This window comes from Carassius carassius, chromosome 10 (genome assembly GCF_963082965.1).
Source record: "Carassius carassius chromosome 10, fCarCar2.1, whole genome shotgun sequence".
Taxonomy (NCBI): Eukaryota; Metazoa; Chordata; class Actinopteri; order Cypriniformes; family Cyprinidae; genus Carassius; species Carassius carassius.
The window spans coordinates 15,144,106-15,167,604 of NC_081764.1; the positions used below are offsets into that span (position 1 = coordinate 15,144,106).

General features: G+C 36.5%; 1 protein-coding gene across 1 annotated transcript in view; it reads left to right on the top strand.

The window, feature by feature from the left end:
• The first annotated feature begins 2,974 nt into the window (after window positions 1-2,974).
• Window positions 2,975-23,499, top strand: part of LOC132151850 (SH3-containing GRB2-like protein 3-interacting protein 1) — a 66,980-nt gene continuing 46,455 nt past the window's right edge. Inside the window, exon 1 of the mRNA XM_059560293.1 lies at window positions 2,975-3,256. Within this exon, the coding sequence (XP_059416276.1) occupies window positions 3,247-3,256 (10 nt within the window). The 5' untranslated portion in view covers window positions 2,975-3,246. The remainder of the gene's footprint in view (window positions 3,257-23,499) is intronic.

Here is a 23,499-nt window from a genome sequence, read left to right on the forward strand (position 1 = left end):
ACCGCTGTGCGTGCTTCCGACTCTAGGGATTGGGTGCCGGATCTGGCAGAAGTGGAAGGAGATAGGGACTGGCCCGTCTCCATTCCCTCTACCAGATCGACTTGCGAACCCCACGAGTGCAGCCGCCGTTCTGCCTCGACAGAAGCGGGACCAGCACCGCGGGGAACGCTGGCGAAGGCCCCCTCCTCGAAGAGGGCCCTCCGGGAACGAAGCAGCCGCACCGACATTCGCTCACAGTGCGGGCAGTCGGCCCCCTCGAGAGCCGACTCAGCGTGCTTCGAACCCAGGCAAACCACGCACAGGTTGTGTGTATCCCCACCCGTTATGTATCTCGGGCAGGGAGGAACACACAGCCTATAACGCGATTTGGAATCGCCATCTGAGTGCTTAACTTTCGCCTTGCTTTTTGGCATGTCTAGGAGCTCTTTTAACTGGACAGACAACAGTAAATAAGACTCACAAGACGGACAAATGACATTCACACACAGAGCGCTTGCTGAAAGACGCGAAGCTGACGCCAGCTGCGTGGCACGTGCTTTTATAGCTTCCTGGTCGCTTACGTCACCACGTCGGTGACGTCACGCCCTTCCATTGGACTGATTACACACGATATTCAGAGTCGCGTACGCTGAACGCGTTCCCCAAAGCGCTTCGACGCAGCTCGAGTTCCTGAAGAGGAACATTATTAGCTAGTTGCTAGCAAGCAGCAAGTTCAAACTAGGGATCACTACAGTCATACCACAGTATTTCTATATAAATAATTATGGGAATAATAGATATTGATTTGAGATTAAACTGTTTTAAAATTTTAACTGTTTGTTATTTTATAATCCATTAAATTGTACAAAATAATAGTTGCAAAATAAAAATAATGTTTCTTGAGCAGCAATTAACTAGTCATACAGAGCGATTTCTTAAGGGTCATGCGACACTGAAAACTGGAATAATTGCTGCTAAAAATGTTGCTTTACCATTGCATAAATAAAGAATGTTTTCAAATGTGTTCACATGGAAAACAGTTCTTGTAAATTGTAAAATATTTTGCAAGATAACTACTTTACTGTATTTTTTTTTTTAAATACAGCCTTGATGAGCATAAGAGACATCTTTTAAAAGCACTGTTATGGGAGCAGCCAAAGTCCGTTTTCCTTGGTACTACTTACCAAGAGCGACAAGCTGAATAAAATAATGTCAAAGTGAATTGCAAAAAAATAACAGTTTGTTCTTATAGTTTACTGCCGTAACATTGGGATTAAAATTTAAGGCTTTATTTACCAATATGTGTAAACACAGACACAAACACATGTGCACCTGCACACTGGAAGGATAAGATCGAGTCCACTGGGAGGTGTAGGGGGTTATAGAGGTGGGGTGAAATGGTTGGAGTGGGGGAGGGGAGGTATTCACAGACAGCATCTGCTGTAATAGGGTGGTGCGATTTTGGGAATGTTTGGTTGTAGGGCAGACTGGGTTGAGGCATAATACAGATTGAGATTGTGTCCACATTTTCAGGATTGAGAGGAAGCTAAATGTGGGTAGGTGGGTATCCCCATCAAGGTTTAGGTCTCTATGCCCTGCAATGTATTCAGACAGGCGGAAGACTACAGACAGAGGGTGCTAGACAGACCGTGATAAGGGAAAGAGATGCTCACAGGGACCAGAACATGACTTAGGTGAACAGAGGCTTGAGAATGAAACAGCATCTTGACTTAACCATGAGAATAAAAAAGTGTGTTAGGTTGGAGAATAGCCACACAGAATTTACACATATTTGTGTTCTAGTCCTCATGAGGACTCAGGTTTAACATTTAAATGTTCATTTAAAGAAATGTTAGAATCTTGCATTTTCAGTTTTTCACACAAACACAGAAAAAAATATCACAGTTTGCACAAAAATATTAAGCAGCACAAGAGTTTTCAACTCATAATAAGAAATGTTGAGCACCAAATCAGCATCTTACAATGATTTCTAAAGAAACATTCAGCCTGGACAGCACAATAATAGATTACAGGAAAAAAAAATTGAAAATTGAAAACAAAAATGTAGTTATTTTAGATTTCAATGCTATTTCACAATATTACTCTTTTAACTGTATGTTTGATTAAATGCTTGGGGAGCATAACAGTTTTCAAAAACATAAAAAAAATTACTGACCACAAACTTTTGAATGATAGTTTACATTATATATTTTAGAGTTTTATAAAAATAAATAAATTATATTTTTAAACATGTATGATTTTAAATCAAGTAAATTTTAAGAACATGTTCCTCACAAAATGATCAGCCCCTATTTTAAATTTTATCAAAACTGCACTGGTGCTTTTGGGTAAGAAGTAGCATTGTTTTAGTCCATCCAACTTTTTTTGTCTTTACATTAGGAATCCAAAGTGACCGACCTCCTCATGTTAAATGAATCTCCAGCCCTCACACAAACACACAGCCTTCTCTCTTCTTCCCTCCTCCTGTGTCGCAACTCAGTGTAATGAGTGCTGGCTCCACCCTCCATGGGGTAGCTACTGTTTCTGTCATATGTAAAGTCACATTGATTGATTTGCCACAGAGAGAAACAGGCAAATATGCAGGCATGGGCTGCTAGTGGAGTCTCAACGTGTACATCTACAAATGTAACCGCAAAGAAACTGTATCTCAGTCTGTCTCTGTTCTCATGGACAGTTTCCTGTGTTTAGCTGTGTGGAACCAAACGCGCCATTAATCCAGTTCCACTTCTGTTCTGGCAGGAGCGGCACGCTGCACCATAACAAGGTAAGCTGTGTGCTTGTGTGAGTGTGTGTCCATGTATGTGAATTCCCAGTGAGGACGCTGACAGAAGCGATGAACCGCTTGCCATGTGACATGCAGCAGTATCCGCGGGATTGGCTGAGTTGAACGATGACCTCAGCAAACTTTCCTCCCTCCCTCCCTCCCTCCCTCCCAGCAGCTCTCTCTCCCCTCCCTCCCTCCCTCTCTCTGTCTCTCTCGACTCTGCTTTTTTTCCTGCCCTCTTTTGAGCATCCTTTGGTGATCGTGTAGACCACAGCCGCAGTGGCTAGAAGCAGCATCCATGGCCTAAACGCGGAGCCCTAAAACATCCACCGGCCCGTCGTACGAGGGACACGGGGATCTTAAACTCGAGGCTGGAAGTGTACTTTTTTTTTTCTCTCTCTCCATCTGGTAACCAGGGGCTTCTCTTCTCCCCTCCTCCCGTTTCAGGCTCCTTGGAGATAGAGGAATGCAAATTTGCAATCATGATGGAAGGTGAGGGCTTGGTCTATTTTTATCTTATTGGCTCATCTTTGCCTCTCTTTGCGTCTTCGGCCCGGCGTGTGCTGACTTTAAATGCCATAAGCTGTCCACCTATTTTGAGTGGCTTGACATTCCGGTAACTCAATATAGAACTGAAAGTGCTGGATATCTCAAATATACACACACATCATTACATACACACACATCTCATATGTATACACACATATATGCATTTGTACTCTGTTGTACAATAGCATGCATATATTCAATTTTTTTTTCTTTGTGTTTTCAGCTAACCCCCCTTTAGATGGCTTGTCTTTGTAAAGGATTATTTGGATTTTGCAGTACGGCTTATGTGCCCAGCTGGCCGCCTCTGAATTCTCTTTGTATATAGAGTTCACACACATACTCACGTACACATCATCCTGTAGATCAGCACTCATTTTTAATTATGTGTCTGCTCAAGGCCGTTTCTTAGGAGGGAGGTGTTAATGTGTGCAATCCAGTGTGTGCATGTGAACGCCGCTGTCAGCTGTGTTTTGGAGGAAGAAAGAGGCGATGGTTTGTTTCACATGTGTGACGGGGTTTTTTTTATGTAACTGTCGGCCTGACTAGAACATATCATTTATTTATAACATTGGATCAGATAAACTCAGTATCATGTCACCTGTTCCCAAACATTCTTGTCTGTCCTTTTGTATGAGTGGTTCATGTTATCTCCAATGTACAATCATATTAAATCAAATTCTAATTGTTGAAATCAGAAGAATAGTGATCGGTTAATGGGATTTAAGCATAAAATGTTTCTACAGTTTACTATGACAAGAGTAAAGTGGCATGTATTCTTTATGATGTTAGTTTATGTGTGTCATCCACCCCTTGTATATGGATTACAACGTGTTATACACAAGGATAGTAAAAGCACTAATATTGTGAAATCACTTAATAAATGATGTCTTAATGAAACCGTAAACCTACAGAATGGTTTCTGTGAGGGTTAGGAGATATAAGTTAACATTTGCTCAGTATAAAAGCTATAAGTCAGTGGAGATCCCCATCTTGAGCCTTTAGGTGTTGGGTAACGCAGTAGCTAAAAGTAATAGCTACGGTCACTGAAGCCTCAAGTAGATGTGATATAGAGGTGAGTCTCTTAGTGTGACTAGTACAGGCTTAGCCATGCGTGGATTACCTGAAGGTGTAAAATAGGAAGGTAATCCACTTCACCGGGTGTTTTCAAAATGATGCTTCCAGCCTGCTTTAACTCCCAAGCTATTTTTACCTCTAATCAAGTCTGGTTGGAGTTGCCATGTCCACCTTGATGAATTGTGAAAAAAGATAGTTTGTAGTAGGTTAATATGCATGTAGGGCTACTAAGATACTCCTGAGGAAAGGAAGTGTAGCAGGGTTTTCACACACTCAGTTTTAGTCAAAGGTCAGGTATCAGGCATTTGTTTGTGTTGCACTCAAAATGGGCTGTTTATCATTCTTTCATTTGTTCATTCACTGTGACTTGTTACATTACAGGGGTATTTTGAAAGAATTATTGGCCCTCTAATTGGTTCCTCATGTAGAAATCTACATTCTTTCCCTCTCATCCTGTTCCCATCCTCTCATCTTTGCCCAAGACGTCCCACACCTTCTCATGGATCATTGAACCTGAATGTTAGCTATATGGAACCCCAAAATAGATCATTTGAGATACTTGACTATAGCAAAAGGATGACAGGATGTGACAGTATTGCTGTTTCTTACCTCATGACACCAAAAATATTATAAGTTCAAATTAACAATACTTTTGTTTTATAAGATGCAGATGTCTTGTTTTTATGTTAGATCAATGGCATGTGGTGCACAATAAGCACATGTAAGCCACATTTATGTATACCACATTCAACCATTAAAAGCTCTTGCCTGTTATTGCAGTGGTTCCTTAATAATCACCATCCATTTCAAGGTGAAACAACAATTTGCTTGTGTCATTACCCATTATATGTCTGCTCTGCCTGTTTGACATCAATTGTTAGTGACCCTGGCAGTGTATGGGTGGGGTTAGATTGAGCTTTTAAATAGAAGGGTTGCCATATAGACCGCTTTAAATAGTGCCAGTGGTAGTGATAGTATTTCCTGTACAGCAGCAGTTTTACTCCACCCAACCCCATGTTAGGGATACAGGGGATTTTTACAAAATATCTCCATGATTATAAAATGTGCCTTATAAATAGATGTATTGCTGTGAATAATTTTACATTTTTTCTCATGTTGTCATGTTGATATGTTGATTTTTACATTTATGACACAAAAGTATAACTATTGCAGAATTCACAAGTGAAATTTAGTGAAATTAATTTCCTGTAGTCTGTTAGAGTATTAACTGTGCAGTTTTGTCTTAGTGCCATGTAAAATAATAATTCCATTATTTCTTATTGTTCTGCTTTTAATGAATATATTAAATTGAGTAAAGACTAGCTGTGAGTGCTTATTTATTACTTTGTGTAGGAGGCTTAGAGAATTGTGTGAGTAATAACACAAATGTACATACAGGCTTTCTTAAAGTAGCTGGAAATTATTTTGTTTCTGCAATATAAGGCAAAATCATCAGGCAACAAACACAAAGTCTGTAATGTAAAGTCATTATTTACAATCATGTTGAGTGAAAATAAGCATTGGACAATTGTAAGAAATACTGAATAAACTGAGGACTGTGATATCTGTCTTATATTTTAGCCAATCAGAAGACTTTGAGCTGCTTTCTTTCTGTTTGTTGGGGGCGGAGTTTGTAAGGAGGGGCGTGTCTAATTCAGTGGCTAAATGTGCTGGAAATTCAAGAAAGTCTAAAAGACCACAACTCATTTTTGTTTTGTAAAATATATATATATATATATATATATATATATATATATATATATATATATATATATATAATAAAATAAAATCTGAGACGCTAAGAGAGAGAGCACTTGTGTCAATAAAAAAACAATGCATTCCTACAGATGACAGTACAGTAGAAGATGAAGTGAACACAGACATCATGTGAAAGGGTTCTTACTGTACTGCGGCGAGACAGAGGCCGGCTCTGGTTGTTTTGGCAGTAACTGGAGATGAGCTGGAGCTGTATTTCCCAGCAGGCTAAAGCAAACAGTGACTTGGCATCTGTCTGAAGTGGAAGAACTGTCTCATGATGTCAGGAGCATCCCAGTGTTATCAGACAGTATTTCAATAATGCGTATGAAGCATAGACAGGGCTCCACACATGGAGAAGTTGTCAGGAAAGAAGCTTGGATTCACTGAAAATGTAGTTCTTAACTGGTTTTGCTTCAGGACTTATAAATATCAAACATTACAATTTATGAATATTACCTTATATGGAAAAGACCCAACAACATGCAAAATTATTAAGATGACAGGCTAAACTGAGCATAGACAACTTTGATAACATTATACACATGGGCACATTGTATGAATTGTATTTATTTTTTTGCACCTGTCTGCAGAAGAGCCACTGGGCTTTCGGTTCACTGTGATAACGCTCTCCCCGCCCCCTACTACAGAAACACTCCATGCTTTGAAGAATGAGGGCCTTTGTTCAGTGGCAACAATTGACTGGTCAAAGAACTAAGATGAACTTTGCAAAATGGGGGAAGAAGCTGAACTCGTTACATGAAAGTTTCTAAATTATTTGTGCATGTACCTGTGTTTAGAACAAGTGTTGATTGAAAATACAAGCATGCAGAATAGAATATTTGATAGTGGTTTGATATTGCACATGAAGCAGGCAGAGGTGAATTGATTTGATTAGCCAAACAAAACCTCATTAATAATACAATTAATTTAATGGTTTCAGCCATGGACTACAGTTTTTGTAGTGTGGATAGGTGAATTTTAATGTGTTCTGGAACTGACTGTGTGCATTAGCTTCTATAGTATGAGTTTACAGTTTAATGTATTTCTGTATGTTGTATTAGTTTAAAGTAGTGGAAGCCAAATTATTATTAGCAACCTGGCCAAGGTGACTTCATTCTCTAGGAAGTGACTTTTTTGCGTGTGAGGGAAAACAACAGCAAACATGTATATTATCAATTAGTTTGACAAATACTGTGATGTTCAATTATTTGATTGTCTCACTCTACAACATTCCATCCTGTTTATCAGAATTACATGAATCAGTTTTATAACGTTAAGTTCAAGTCGACACTGACTCTCAGTCCCTTACCGAGCAATGGCTAACTTGAGCTCTTCATTCCATCCTGTTTGGTTCCATCCGGTTCAGCATCTGGTTATTTTTCCTACCACTGAGTAAATAATCAAGTTCAAGTTAAAAAAAGTGTCAGTGCCTGAGCTTGCCCAGAGCACATTTATGAAAGTCTGGAGTGTGCTTTTATTGAAATGCTTCTATTGCAACAACACAGCTACAGGGTTTCTCCCTCTTTTAAAGTGTTCTATATAACTGAAAATCAGTTACTGACAGCAATTCAAAGAATTTACCTCGTCTTGCTATTGAGGCATTTAATTTACTTAATTTGTAACATTGTTCATTATTTCCCTGTGTTCGCAGCGGAGTGTGTGAGTGGGTGTTTACGTCTGTATGGTTTCAGAGGCCCCATTTTAGAGCTGTTTGCTAAATATGACCCTGGATTAACTCATCCCATTTGCCCCTAAAAGCAACACAGGGTAAACAGTTGAGAACATGCTGTTGGAAATATAGTGACAAGGGAAAAAAATAGTGCTATAGTGGTTGATATGCAATTATAGAAGGTGTGTGAGGAGAAGATGATTGACAGTGTAGGAATAAATACAAAGGTGCTGACAGTCACATTGGTGGAAGGGACAGGTTGATAGGCTGGTGATATGGTACTGAAGACATTTACCATGCCATTTACTTTGTAGTCTTAAGTATTTCAAAGAAGTCCATTTGATGGTTTAAGTGTGATGTTAGTGTTTCAGCCAGTTTAACTCAATTACAGTCTCAATACACAGCACTGTTCAACATTTTAGGATCGTTAAGATTTCTTTTAATATTTTTTAAAGAAGCTTTTTTATGCTCACCAAGGCAGCATTTATAAAAAAAAATAAAAAATAAAAAAACGGTAATATTGTGAAATGTTATTACAATTTAATTCAAAATATTGTTTTAATATATTTAAAAATATAATCTATTCATGTGATGGTAAAGCTGAATGAAATAGAATCTTTTGTTACCATATAAAAGTCTTACTCTCGCTTTCAATCAATTTAATTTGTAAATCCTATAAATTCTTACAGACCCCAATGTGTTTAATGTGTCACAAAAATATTTCCAATATTAATTTTCTCTGCCATAATGATTATTCTATTGCCATAGAATTATTTACTTACTGAGATATTTCATTCATCAGAGTACAGTGATAAATGTGGGAATAGATTTGGAGACATGCAGCACAGGGTACTTCACAAATCATTTCCTGTTTACAGTATTAAGATTATTATATCGTTGTTTCCTTCCTCTCTTTTTTCTGGTTTGCACTTAATAAAGGTTACAGGCAGGGTTTGAAATTAACTTTTCCACACACCAGCCAATTTATCTACTAATTTGTTTACATTGAATTCAAATGAAATAGAAATAAAAACATTTCTCAGTGACTTCTCTTATTAAAGAGAATTTGTTGTAATATAGCTTACTCCAAAATGAATGTTAAATGGTAAACACTTTAAAGTTTGTGAAAATGCTGTCAGTTCATAAAGTAAGTTGTTTCTTCACAAAAGTTTGTTTTATTACTGTCGGAAGCTCCTGGTTGGAGGACTAAACTTATGAATCGTAACCTGCCAAATTGTCTAGTTTATATGTTACTGCCAAGGTTGATTTTCATTCACATTAGATGGGTTGGACGATGTTAATTTCTAATTCTGGTTGCAGGAGTTGGATGGACAGGTTGTGCCACTACTTGAAATACTTAAAACAACTGAAAATACAAGATTTATTAATGTCTATTGCATTTAAAGTAGTGGAAGCCATTAAATAAATAAAGATGGACTGGAAGAGAGTGACTTCATAAGAGTTACTTCCATTCCTTATCGATTAACTATTTGTCCAGGCTTATTTATCCAGGCCTTTTCCGGTTTCCCTTCCAAACTGTGAAAATGTGTATGTGAAATGAATTGTCATGCTCATTCAAACTGCAAACAACTTCCCCCATTTGGTTTGGTTTCATCTTGCCTATAGGGCACCACAACAGCTAGAAATCACCAGTGTAACCTTAAAAACATGGTGCATGACATCCCTGTATGTGAATGTAAACTTCAGTTATGATCATGTCATTATGAAATGGTTTATTGGTTTGAATGAAGGTTACTTGAATATGTGTACTTTCGTATATGACCCTATAATTCAGAGCCCTGTTATGCAAACAGCAGTCTTGCCTTAGAGCGAAAAAGCAATTTATTGTCATGCCATTGTGCTCTTTGTGGGCTGATGATTGAAAGCATTAGTTCTATTACAGGAAGGACAGATTAAGTACCTTCTGGATGGACCTTGCCTATGATATAACAGGAAATAGCATCTATCTGTTTGTGTTCATTACACATTAATTTCTGTGACATATGTATATATTTCCACATGGATAGGAAATAAATGGGGAAGTTGTGGACTAATGGTTAGAGATTCAGACTTGTAATCTAAAGGTTGCAAGTTTGAGTCTCGGGCTGGCAGGAATTATAGGTGGGGGGAGTGAATGTACAACACTCTCTCCACCTTCAATACCACAACTGAGGTTCCCTTAAGCAAGGCAGCAAACCCCCAACTGCTCCCCGGGCGCCGCAGCATAAATGGCTGCCCACTGCTCTGGGTGTGTGTTCACAATGTGTGTGTGTTCACTGCTGTGTGTGTGCACTTTGAATGGGTTGAATGCAGAGCACGAATTCCGAGTATGGGTCACCATAGTTGGCTGTATGTCACTTCAATTTCACTTCAAATTTATTTCTGACCATTTTATTTTAATCATATATGTTTCAGATATCTAAACAATCACGTATAAATTTCCTGCATGGCTATGAATTCATGTGCATGTCAGTTGACTCATCTGAATGAGCTGTGCCACTCACCGTGGGCTGGACTATCTCATGGATGGCAGATATGGTGCTGATCCACTCAGAGCTGACTGGCTGCATTAGCAGCTAAAGCATGAGCATGAGCTGCTCTCCAACCATTGTAATAAAAGAGATGATAGTCTGTGTTTAACTGAATAGGGGTTTGGCATTTTCCTCAAATAGGGAACAAAATAGGTTGTAAAACAACTTGGTCTAGTTCAGCAAATGATTAGTGAAGAGAGATGGCATTGTTGATCATCAAACTCAGGTCAAATTAGATATTATGTGAGTTTCTTTAAAGTATTTTCATTATGCGAGGATTGCAATATTTGAAACCCTGTTACTTTTTTTTTTTTAAATTACATATATAGAATCTACTTGTCAAGTTGTTATGCCAAGAATACTGTTTCGTCATCCAAGCCTCTTTCAACAATATATTACCTCAACAGCCATTTATAAGCATTCACCTTACTGTCTCAGGCTCACGGCATCCCGGACACTAATATTTTAACGATTAAAAAAAGATGAACTACTGCCTGCTGATTTCAGTATGGGGATAAAGGCTAGTACCATGATATTTTGCTAGTATTATAGCACACCATGAGTGTATTATACACACTGTTTTCGCTTTCTTTTGACATCTGACTCAGAAATGTTGACACGTGACATCAGACTTAACAAGATATATGAAAATAAATCAAGTGAGTTAAAAGACCAATTCTTATTAATAAACATTTCCCATTAATTACAGAATTTAAATTTAATGGTAATTTGTAAAATAAATACATTTTACAATTTAAAACAAGATAGTTGCCAATCACACAGAAGATATACAGTAAGGTTGTTGACAAAATTATGTCTTTGCTAACTAAAATTAGTTAATAATAATAATAATATAAAAATAATAAACAACTTGAAATTTAATTCAACAGATTATTGTGAATTATGCACTGAATTTATCTGTTGGATGCAGTGATCCAAGATCACCATATAAAAGGGGTACAATTATTTCATTTTTAAAACTAGTTACTTCTCATTAAAGGTTAATTTTCTGTTAAATAATTTTATAAACAGATTTTTTTTTTTTTTTTTCATCTACAGTAGATGTAGCCATATAAGTGGCAGTTAATTTGATGTGCAGGCCATTCCATGTGTAACCGGGCTTCAGATGAGTTAAATACTGACAGTGACTGTGCACCCCATGCTACTCTGTCCTTGTCCCAATGATGAGTCATCTTGATTAGGTTTCATTACCTCCCTGCTCTAGACAATAGAGGCTCCATTGATTTTTATCATCAGCAGAGTGGATCAGGGAAGACAGCAGGGCAAGAGAACGAATCAGCAGAATCTGAGCAGAAGGCATTGTGCAGCTGCCTTGAAATGTGTGTTTAAACTGGAGTTTGTGTGAGCCTCTCAGAAGACAGTATAGATACTGAAAACCAGAGTCATCCAAAGACTGTGTGAAGCAAAGCGGAATGTTCTGATATTGCTGAGTGCTGCTAGATTCATGTAACATAGTCATTAACGTTGTTCACTTACAAAGTGCAAGATTTGTTCAACTAGTGGTACAGTTTAGATCACCACAAGTTTTATGCCAGTAGGCTTTAGTAATGTCAATACTAGTTGGTTGCCAGTGGTACAGCATTTGATTGGCCAAAAACCAGTGTAATATATGCCTGATAAAATGTCAATTGTGTACAGGATAGGTAACCTCAAAGGTATAACACCTAGGCTGAAAGGCAAAGCAGTGAAAGAACTGTGCTACATTTTGTTACTGTTAAGCTTAGGTTTTAGGTTAGGTCTATATTACGTTTCTACAATCCTAATGGCAAGAATGTACACAACTGACTTTCTCAAGTGTGGCATGAAGAGCATCAGCTGGTGAGGCCTGAAGGCTAAATGAGCCCTTTGAGAAACCACACTGCTGTTCTCTCCTGTCTTTCTCCATCATGTGAAATGTATGCAGATGTTTTAATATCAGTAACCATCTTTTGCAGAAGGGTTGGATTTGTACTTATGTTACTGTGAGGGGTGTTTTTTATTAAGTATTTTTTTCTGAGTATAAGTGGAGCAGTAAACACTATAAACATACAATATAGAACCATCTCATTTTTGTGATCTTTCTTTTTTTTTTTTCTTGTAACGTGTTTAAAATATATAGCATTTTGCTGATCCCACTTTCTTAATCTGGTGCCAGAATTTTTTTTATGCCCTTTTAACACTCCACAATGCAAATATTGGTTGCAAGCATAATGACAAAGGCTCAGTATAGTTATAGTAGATGTTTAATTTGTTGCTGCTGTTATAAAGATGTTTAGAGATTTTACTTATCATTAAAAAAAAGCCTGTGATATCTCTGTGTGGGAGGTGGCGGAAAAGAGCAATCTGGGTCCGCATGGACCAAACCCATCACAAACATAGTTGGTGCTGCGCTCAAATCCAGCTGAAGGGAACTCCCATGTGCAAAATCAAGATTAAAGATAGAGGTTAATGTAAGAAACCAACGGACACTCCTTAAAAAGTCACTTCTATAGGGAAAGTAATGAGGGAAAGAGAGAACAGTACGTACAGACAGGAAACAGTAGGAGAAAGTTTGTTTTTTCTTTTTCGAAACAGTTCCTGGGATAGGGAAAAAATCATAACATCAGACAAATTGGACTTGATTCAATTTTACAGACCATGTCCAAACACTTCAAGGAATTGACCTATAATTTCTTGTGATATTTTAATGTAGCTCTAGGTATTATAGAAAAGTAGTTTTTTTGTTTTGTTTTATAAAACAAGAAATGGAAATTTACCCTATTTTGCATCCTAAATGCATCTTATTACATTTCCACCATGGAATAATAACTGGTCACACTTTTATTGAGGAAGAAATTCTCGCTATTAACTAACTAAACTACAACTTTTGCCTTAATAAACTCCTAATGTGCTGCTTATTAATAGTTAGTTAGGTAGTTGTTAAGTTTAGGAATGGGGTAGGATTAAGGGATCTACATGGTCAAAGACTATGTGCCGGATGTTGATCCAGGAACATGTTGTACTTGGTGAAATTACGATCACCGTTATGATTAGTGATCAAATTATTTACAAAAAGTGCTTTCGTAGAAAGGGACCTGATATTCAAAAAGCCAAGCTTTATCATTTGTTTATCCATTTTACATCTGCTTTATGTTTGTTAAAAATCAATTAAATTGTTAATCATAAATTGGTTTTGGAGATTTTTTGTATTTTCTAGTTCGGTGGAACAGACACAGTCTCTATAGTGTGATATCTATGTGAAAGAGTCGCTATGTGCTGAGAATTAGCTGATTTCTGTGGCGTGAGGCGGCTAGAAGATGGTCAGTTTAGCCACTCTGTCTGCTTCCTGACCTGGGCCCCAGTTAGTTAAGTGCAAACTCTAAGACTATGTGCCGTATTTCTAGATTTAAATTAAATGTAATTTTTTAATTTAAATTAAATTTAAACTAAATTAAATGTATGCATTTAGCAGAGACTTTTATCCAAAGTGACTTACATTGCATTCAAGCTAACAATTTTTTCCTAACGTGTTCCCTGGGATTCTTGTCTCATTTCACTTTATATGCTCTTAGGAGCATTTTTGCTAAATTGTACTGATGTACTATTTCTAGAGAGAAGAGCGGCACCACCCCAGGGGGTATGGTCAAGTAGAATAAGGCATAATTTTATCAACTGAAAGCTTGCATACAGATCTGCCTCAATCCAATCAACAAACGATGGATAGAACAAAGTCCCCAACCTACATTTTGTTTCTTATTCAATAATCCATTTCACATGGATATGATAAATTGCTGTTGTTACTTCAGTTACATCATGACTTTAAGGTCTCCAGCAGTCTTTTCTCAGGTATAATTGTGGTTTGTGTTTTGTATTGAACATTATTTAAACAAACACCTATTTTATAGTTTCTTGAAAATTAAATTTAAATTAAATTAAATGTATGCATTTAGCAGACACTTTTATCCAAAGTGACTTACATTGCATTCAAGCTAACAGTTTTTTCCTAACGTGTTCCCTGGGATTTGAACCCCATCTTGCGCTTGCTAAGGCAATGCTCTACCACTTGAGCTACAGGAACACTGAAAATGACCATAATTGCCCAAATCATTTTACTAGTAATTATACTTGTATTCAAATTTGTGATAGGATTATACTACACGAAACAGTCAGTGGCTTAGCAAGTAGAAAAATGAACTGTAAATGATGCTGGGATTTTTGAGCTTGTTGGTGTTGCATTGAGTCCGAAGCAGCTGATATTTTAATGTTCAGTATGTGTGAGCTTCCCTGTGCTGTGACTCTCTCTCCATCTGCTTCTGTGTCTCATGACACTCCATTTGGTTCTCAACAAAGAATTTTCATTCACTACCAGTATTGAATCAATTCAATGTGAAGATTGTCTGTAATAAACAGGATTTCCATGTAGCAGAGCTGACGCAGTGAATCTTAAATGGTGTCTGGCTGAAGATGAAGCCTGTGGTCTGAAGGATCAAGTATGTCTAAGTGTGGTTTTGATAGACCAGTGGTAAGGGAGCTACAAGTTATTTATAAGCTGATCATAATTTGAAGAAGTTCCATTGCTCACTGTAAAAAATTATTGTAAATCGGTAATGGTGACGGCAAAAGACTGTAAAATGCTATTGTAAAAACCTATTAATTGGTTAATGATAAGTACTTTCTCATCACCACCTGTTTTTGGTGGTTATCAGTGTATCACAAAGTACTACACAGATTTCAGTACTTCAGTAGGTTGGTATTATTAACAGTACTGTATATCAGCTAATAAAATATGTTTTTTTTTCGTAAAACCTAAAAAGTTGCCTGTAGTGTTTTCATACTAAATGTAATTTAATTAGTTGCATTGGTACTTTTAGTTTACTAACACTGTGGGCCCTATTTTAACGATCTAAACACAAAGTGTAAAGCGTACGACGCAGGTGCACTCAGGGCGTGTGTCCAAATCCACTTTTGCTATTTTAATGACGGAAAAATGGTTGGCGCGGTCTAAACGTTTGTCCCTATTCTTTTAATGAGTAATGGGTGTTTTCTGGGCGTAAAATGCAATAAACCAATTAGAGTCTCATCTTCCATTCCCTTTAAGAGCCAGTTGCGCTTGTGCCATAACGGATTTGCTATTTACACGGCGGAATTTGGCAAGTGCAAAGACAGAACGCGTCTCTGAGATGAAACGGAGCTGCAAATAGATAGCCTAATTCTGATACATGTGATGACTATCCATTATTACATGTAAGAATTTATATATATATATATATATATATATATATATATATATAAATTTCATTAGCCTACAAAAAAATTCTAATGCATTGCAATCATTTAATTTTTTATATTTGTTTGTGTGCTGCTGTGCGTACCAGTGTATAATAAGCAGTGTGTACGCGCGTTGTGGACCCACCTATACTAACCCGCTCTTTAAATTACAAAGAACAAAACATTGCGCCATACTTTAGACAAGGTTTGAATTGGTCTATGGCGCATTCTATTATCAGCTCCTTAAAATAGCAATACACCAACAATGCGCCTGAACACACTTCTTTTTAAGACCAGCACGCCCATGGGCGCAAAAATGAGCGCAAATGCATTTGCAAATGAAACGACGTGGCACTGGATGGGAAAATGCAAACAGCGCCGGACTGAAACTAGCAAAAACACTTGCGCTGTGCCTTGCATCGCATTGCGCCGGGTGTATGATAGGGCCCTGTGACTTACTAGTATTTCTCTGCTATCACCTGCGACATTTTTTTTTTTTTTTTTTTTTTGCCAGTCTTACAATTGATTGCCATCAGCATTCATTGTGCTCAGACACTTGGACAAAGACATTTGTTTGGTTGTTTCATTGGCAGACAGCTCAAGGACTTGGCACATGTCACATACACTGGCATGAGAGCTGTACTTCCGCTTATTCTTACACAGAGTGCCCAGACCTCCACCAGATCTGGTGTGATTTAACATAACTGCTCCAGAGCACTTCAGTTTCATTTTTACCAGTTGTAATTTAAGGAGTTATATGGTAATTGGCAATAATGTATAAATTAATTTAATTTTGTTTTATTTGTAAAATATCAGGCGACAATTCCTGAATCCTCGTCATTCTTGTCTCATTTCACTTTATATGCTCTTAGGAGCATTTTTGCTAAATTGTACTGAATTTCTAACCTGCTTATGACTTTGGGGATCATGTTGTGGTCATTGCGTCTTATTTTTGCACTTATTTTTGGGACGTTCACCTGTACTACAGCAGGTTGCTCAAGGGAATAATGGGGATAATAGTGCCATTTCCTTCTAGAAGGCATGTAAACCTGACCTTTATGGATGCTGTGCAGGAATATACGAAATACGGCAGACAGTTGTTAAAGGGGTCATATGATGCGATTTAAAGTTTTCCTTTCTCTTTGGAGTGTTACATGCTAATTTTGCATACAGTAGATAAGATCCCTTAAGTTGCAAAGATTAAAGTCTCAAACCCAAAGAGATATTCTTTATCAAAGTTAAGACTCTGCCACGCTCCCCTAAAACAGCTCATTCAAACACTCCCCCATATGTCTACCTCATGATGTGGGAATGTTTGCGTAATGTCGCCCAAATTTTCACACAAAGAAAGAAGGCATGGTTTCAGTAACCGCAGTAGTGTTGAAGCTGCCATGTCAGGGAGACACTGTGTGTTTCTAGGCGAAAGCAAAAGCACTTTATTTTGGCCTTCCTAAATTAGATGCATTTAGGAATCTTTAAGATTACTTACAAACAGAACTGCAACACATTTTATGGACAACCGTTTCGTTAACATATGAGAGGAGGTAATTATGACTTTGCTATGACAATCTGGTGCTTCTGAATCAGCTACTGTAAGTATGTTTTATTATAAGTTTAAGTATTTCCTATTGACTGTTCTAGTGTTGTCACGGTACCAAAATTTCAGTATTCGGTACCGATACCAGTGAAAATCCACGGTTCTCGGTACCAATTTCGGTACCAAAGCAAAACACAAAAAATATGCTAATTAAAAAAAAACTTTTTAGCACTAAAAATAAAACCAATGCCATTCTTTATACTTATTTACAATTGTGTTTAAAGTTTTTCTACAAGTTATATAATTATGAAAAACAGTAAACAAGTTTCACCCAAATTTAATTTGTCTTTTAATTTATGAAATTTAAACACATTTTATTTTTGGTAAATAAAGGGGATTTGCTATTAAAATTAAAACATGGAAGAAATATTGTGATTTATTTCTTTAAAAAATAAAGTTGTATCATTTTTTTTAAAAGTAGTAGCAGTATCACATACATTTTACTAAATAATAGTAATATTTCTAGCACAATGCCTTTATGTAAAAATTAACTTTTAGGCCTAATGAATGCATATTTGTCATTTTAACTGAACTTAAGACTGGTGGTGATGCTTAAGATATTTTTGGTCATTGAGGGTTTCTGTAAAAAAATAGTAATAGATCATATTACAGTTTTCTCGATTGGTTTGGCTCATTTCTTGAAACCGAGATGACATTCTCAAAATAACATGGACAAATCTCCAAACCACCTTGCAATTGTTCACAACAGAATGTCATTTTTCATTGGTTTTATCAAATTGCAAATGCTTTAGTACATGTCTCAAGTGACTCTGTGCTTTTTTTCAAATGATTATGTACAAGTAGCTACAGTTAGCACAATGAGCCCACATTTAGCACATTTTCCAAATAAATAGATCTTGCTGATCTAAACTGATAAGTTGATTTTTCAGTGAAATGGTTACTCTCTCCAAAACATATCAGCATGGTTTCATTGTGTAAGTCATCATATGCACAATTGTCTGTTCAACTGTCAAAATTAGTCAAAGATATAATACCATGAAAGAATTTCTTGGAACATTTGATAAATTTATGACAGTACTTGACAATCAATCAGTATGTTCTCTAATGTTAACATTTCTTTGTACGAATAAAAATGTTTACAGTTTCCTTGAGTATGAGTGGTTTATTGGAGGCTGATTTTACTGTAAAATCTTTTAGTTTTATTCATAGTGGTATTCTGTTGCTAGACCTGTGCCTCAGTGACAAAACGTCTAAGCATTTTGACTTGCAGTGCTTAAACAATGCCAAAGGTATAATGCATTTTGGGGGCATTGACTATTTATATGAGAAGGATATTTAGTTTTGACACATGGATAAACTGTTTTGGGAGAGATATGAGCTTTTGCAGGGGATCCATGGTGTTGTGCTAAACCATCCAGGTTATTTTGACAAAAGCACTAAATGAATGCACATGTGCCAAGGCAATGAGAAGGATCTGTGCTATTTTGACTGTACTGACCTTTTATATGGGAAAGGAATCTGCTTTTGAAGCATGGAAGAAGAGTTTGGGGAAAGATATTTGATTTTGCTAGTGAGCTATAATGTTGAGCAGAACTGTAAGACTGTTTGGCCAAATGACCTTATGGTTTTGAGAATGTCATCTCGGTTTCAAGAAATGAGCCAAACCAATCGAGAAAAACTGTAATTATTATTAAAAGATAATACTACTACTAAATCTACTATCATACTAATGTATTTACAATGCACTATGAATTGATGAGCTGCTGAGTTTATGAATATTAATCATGTTGTCTGCGTTCGGTCAAACCGATTTGCTGAAATCAAAACAGGGACGGTAAGAGATCAGCGCCAACCAATGAAATTGCCATTTGAGCATTAGCTCCGCCCACTACAGGAGAAACCGGTATGTCTTCTGCTTGTTCGAAAATGAATATGAATAATTCTAAATGAACTCCATTATTTTGACAGGAGAAGACAACAAATAATAGTTTACATATAGCGTGTCGATTCAGCGTGGTAAGACTATCGCTCTCTCTCTCTTTGCATGTGTGAGAAACAGCGCTATCAGTAAAGCAACGGTGAGTCGTGCGCCTTCACAAAGAGTTTACAGAGCATCAAATACAGGTGCGCTGTGCGTCCATTGAGATGAACTGAAAAGTTCAGATCGCTTGATGGAGAAAGAACTCTCAAGCTCAGATGCTGAAATTAATGCAAGCGTCATGCGCTTCAGTGTATGTAGTAAACAAACCCGCACGTCTCTGCCATTCAACTTTTGCGGCTTAACATTTACAGATACTGGTCCATATGGAGATTTGATTTGATTAATTTATGCTAACTTTGACAAATTCCATGACTGTCCATATTAAAATGTAAGTTTAATTTTCATGACTGGATTTTGAGATTCCGTCCTCGTTTTCTGCTTCGCGGAAATCATAGCGCAGAACCGGGTTTGAACGGGACCTCGGTACTACTGGTACGTAAAGAAACCTGGTACCAGCCTTGGTGAGCATAAGAGACTTTTTTTTTTTTTAATTATCAGAATTCTGACCCAATACATGGCAAGCTTAACATACTGTAATATGTAATATCTACCATATTTTATTTTAATATATAAGGTGTTAATACAGTAAATTCAAAGATATGCTAGAAATAACAAGGCCATTAACACAATCTCGATAGTAATGTTTGAGAAAATAATTGTTCTGCCAAAGATTAATATAGCTTATGATAATTGTGTTGATAAATGTTTTTGTTAGAAGTAATAAAAGCTTTATCAATCTTTCATGAACAGTTCATTTAAGTTGCATTCACAAAAAACTGAACTCCGTCCCCTCAATCTTGTATATATGTTTGCAGAGTGGAAAAATGCATAATGCATTTTATAGCATTGAGTCTAGAGGCAGACTTGGCAACCCCATTTACTTCATGTTCAACAGCTTGATAGGGAGAGCCGCTGGGTAATAGTTTTCTCTGTGCTGGCAAAACATGAGTTGCTTACAAGCTATTGGTAATATCAGCCAACAAAATATTTTCCTTTCTTGCAGTACTCCTTTCAAGAGTATTGTTGCTGAAGTAATCAAAACGTGTTCATTATTAAAACATTATTATAAGCATTATTAAATAATTTGTATTCTTTAAAACGGACATATTTGGTGGTAGAGAATAGACAATAATTTTATTATGTAACCTACCTGCTTTTTAAAGTCACCTACTGACTATAACTGCATTTCATTCAGGACCTTTTACATTATTGCTTGTTTGTGTGTTCAGCATTTTTTATTTTATTATTATTGTTATTATTATTATATATTTTTTTTTTTCATGAACCTCAAAATCTGATCTGGCAATACATTTATTAACATCTGTCTTCAGACTTGTTAATGAATATTCTCAGATTATGATCTGCATTCTTGGGTTCATTGTAGCTGTGTGGAACAAGTTTAAGATTATTGCTTGTGCTCTCTGATCTCTTCTCTCCAAATGAACTGATTGTTAAGCATTAATCCCTCTCTAAGTCAATCTGCCATGCTACCTCTGGCACAGATATATGTTAGAATTGAAAAACCCGGCAGATTTATTTTACTGTCTCTTGTTTGTTCCTCTTTATCCCCTGCTGAATTCCAGTAGGAACTGGACCCTGCCTCATTTAATGGCCTTCCTCTTAACTTGCAGGATTTATGTTTATAATGGAAGTGCTCTTGTTTGTGATAAGTGCTGTGATTCCACAACCATTTGGAGGCTTAATGAGGGAGAGGATATTTCAGAGTCTTAATAGTTTTCTGCCCTTTGACCCTTTGATGACATCAGTAGTTTCACTGTTCTATAATAGGAAATGTCACAGACTGTGAAGAGCATTTTCATAGTTAACTTTGTAAATCTAGCAAAAAAAAAATATATATATATATTTCTTTTTTTATGTAAAGTACATTTAAGACTATACTTTGTGTTATATTTGTATATACTTTGTATTGCATTATATTACATTAGCATTACATTTTTAGAAAACTACTTAACGGTTCTGTGTGAATGTTTCTAATAACAAATTTGTTATTTTTTTCTTCTTGGACTACCATAATCAAGTTCTCTCCTTCTTTGAAGAAATTCTATTTAAAAAAACATATTTTTAGAAAATTATATTTTCAAAACGGCAGTTTCCTTCACCACTATAGAAATTTACTTAACTATGATGACTTCTGGTTCTGAGAACCCTGGAAATAAATAAAAAAAACAGTGTTTGCTGTATTTCTTCAGTTAAATGCAAAAGTAAATAAATAAATGATGACAGAATTAATTTTGGGTAATTTTCTCAGCGTCACAAGTGAATCATGTGCCTTAAGGATTATCTTTCTGGCTTTCCAAAATGCCTCTGTTTTCCAAAACAGTCTTCTGTCTCAGCATTTACTTTGTCTTTGTCTTAGTGATGAGCACAGGCCATTCTTCTCCTGACCCAGTTTCCCCAGTGGTGGACAGTTTTACTCTGGGGGGTTGAGATTTCAAGCAGAGTGTGTCTTTTGAGTATGTGCAGTCATTTATCTGCTTCTGTGTGGATGAGAGTTTGTGAGTGTGTGTTGGTCTTTTGACCACATGACATACAGTGAAGCCACCTGGACCCAATTAAGGGAATAGGTTATTTGGTTCACATTTTGTGCTCGAAGCTAATGAGCATTTTAGGTAAAATGACAGAATAGATGATAAGGGCTTTCTGTTAATTTGTCCAATTTTACAGTATGTCAATTGCAATTTGTTGGAGTGGAATTTGAAGTAAATTGTATATTGTTGCTGATATTGGTTAGCACAGATCTATAGACAAATACGTAAGCTCTACAGTGCATGCCAAAACCCAGCTGTTTATCTCAGTTCAGCTGTTGTGGAGTTCTCTCTGAGAAGCTCAGTGGTCCTTTTGTTAATGAATAAGAGCTCTCACTTAATTAATAAGTACTATTGTAATACCATGTTATTTTGAACTGTTGATGTAATGTACCATGATAATGCTATGTATTTATGACCATGTCATGAAATGTCCATTTGCATCATGGCCATGATGGACACCCTGCCACAACCCTGATCTTAATGTATGCTGAATACTTTTTCCTTTTATTACTTTTTGATTTTCTCTCTTTGCCTCTTTTATATTAGACGATGCAATTCAACAGTGTTGTTGATTTGCTTTATGAGGGCCCAGCTAACTTTGAAGCTTTAATAAATAATGCTGGTACATTATTTTGCTGTTTGCTAATTTAATGTTGTTGTTGATTCAGTAGTCAGTTGTTAATTGGTATTTGGTGATTGCTGATTGTAATAATTATTGAAGTATGTTTGTCTATATAAAACTGCTTTGCAGAATGTTCTTTTGTGAGTTACCTTCACACTGTATAGTATATATATATATATATTCATAAATAATTGATTGACAAATGAATGCCTATTTTAGTGTATATATAATATACAAACACACACAAACGTGTTTCAAAATTGGGAATAATTACGATTTTTAAAAATGTTTTTAAAATATGTCTCTTATGCGCACCAAGACTATAATAACATTATATATGTTTTTATCAAATAGATTTTTTTCCTGTGATGGCACAGCAGAATTGCTGCTTAATATTTTTGTGAAATCCATGGTAAATTTTTTTCAGGATTCTTTGAAAAATAAAGTTCAAAAGGACGGCATTTATTTAAAATCTTTAGTAACATTATACATGTTTTACAGCCACTTTCAATAAAATTAACATATCCTTGCTGAATAAAAGACTTCATTTTTATATTCTGTCTTACTCCCAAACCCTTAAAGGTCCCCTTCATCTTGATCCCATTTTTAAACTTTAGTTAGTGTGTAATGTTGTTGTTAGAGTATAAATAATATCTGTAAAATTCCAAAGCTCAAAGTTCAATGCCAAGCGAGATATTTTATTTAACAGAATTCGCCTACAAAAAACGACTCGTTTGGACTACAGCCCTCTAGTTCCTGCAGTAATGACGTCACTAAAACAGTTTTTTGACTAACCTCCGCCCACATGAATTCACAAAAAGGGGGGCGTGCTTTTGTTGCGCTCCGACGGAGGAGGAGGAAGAGCTGCGTTTGTGTTAGCCATGTCGTTGAAGCGCTGTTATTTTCATCTCGGAGTCCAATCATCTTTGTTTGGGCTTCCCAGGGTCGCTGTGCTCCGAGATTAATGGTTACAATTTATGTTTAACTCGGTTCCCGGAAATTATAATCCACATGTAAAACTATGTGCAGCACATTTTGCTGAGGACAGCTTCCTCAATCTCAATCAGTTTAATGCCGGATTCGCAAAAAGATTATTCTTGAAAGATGGAGCAGTTCCCTCTTTGTCTGGAGAAGGCG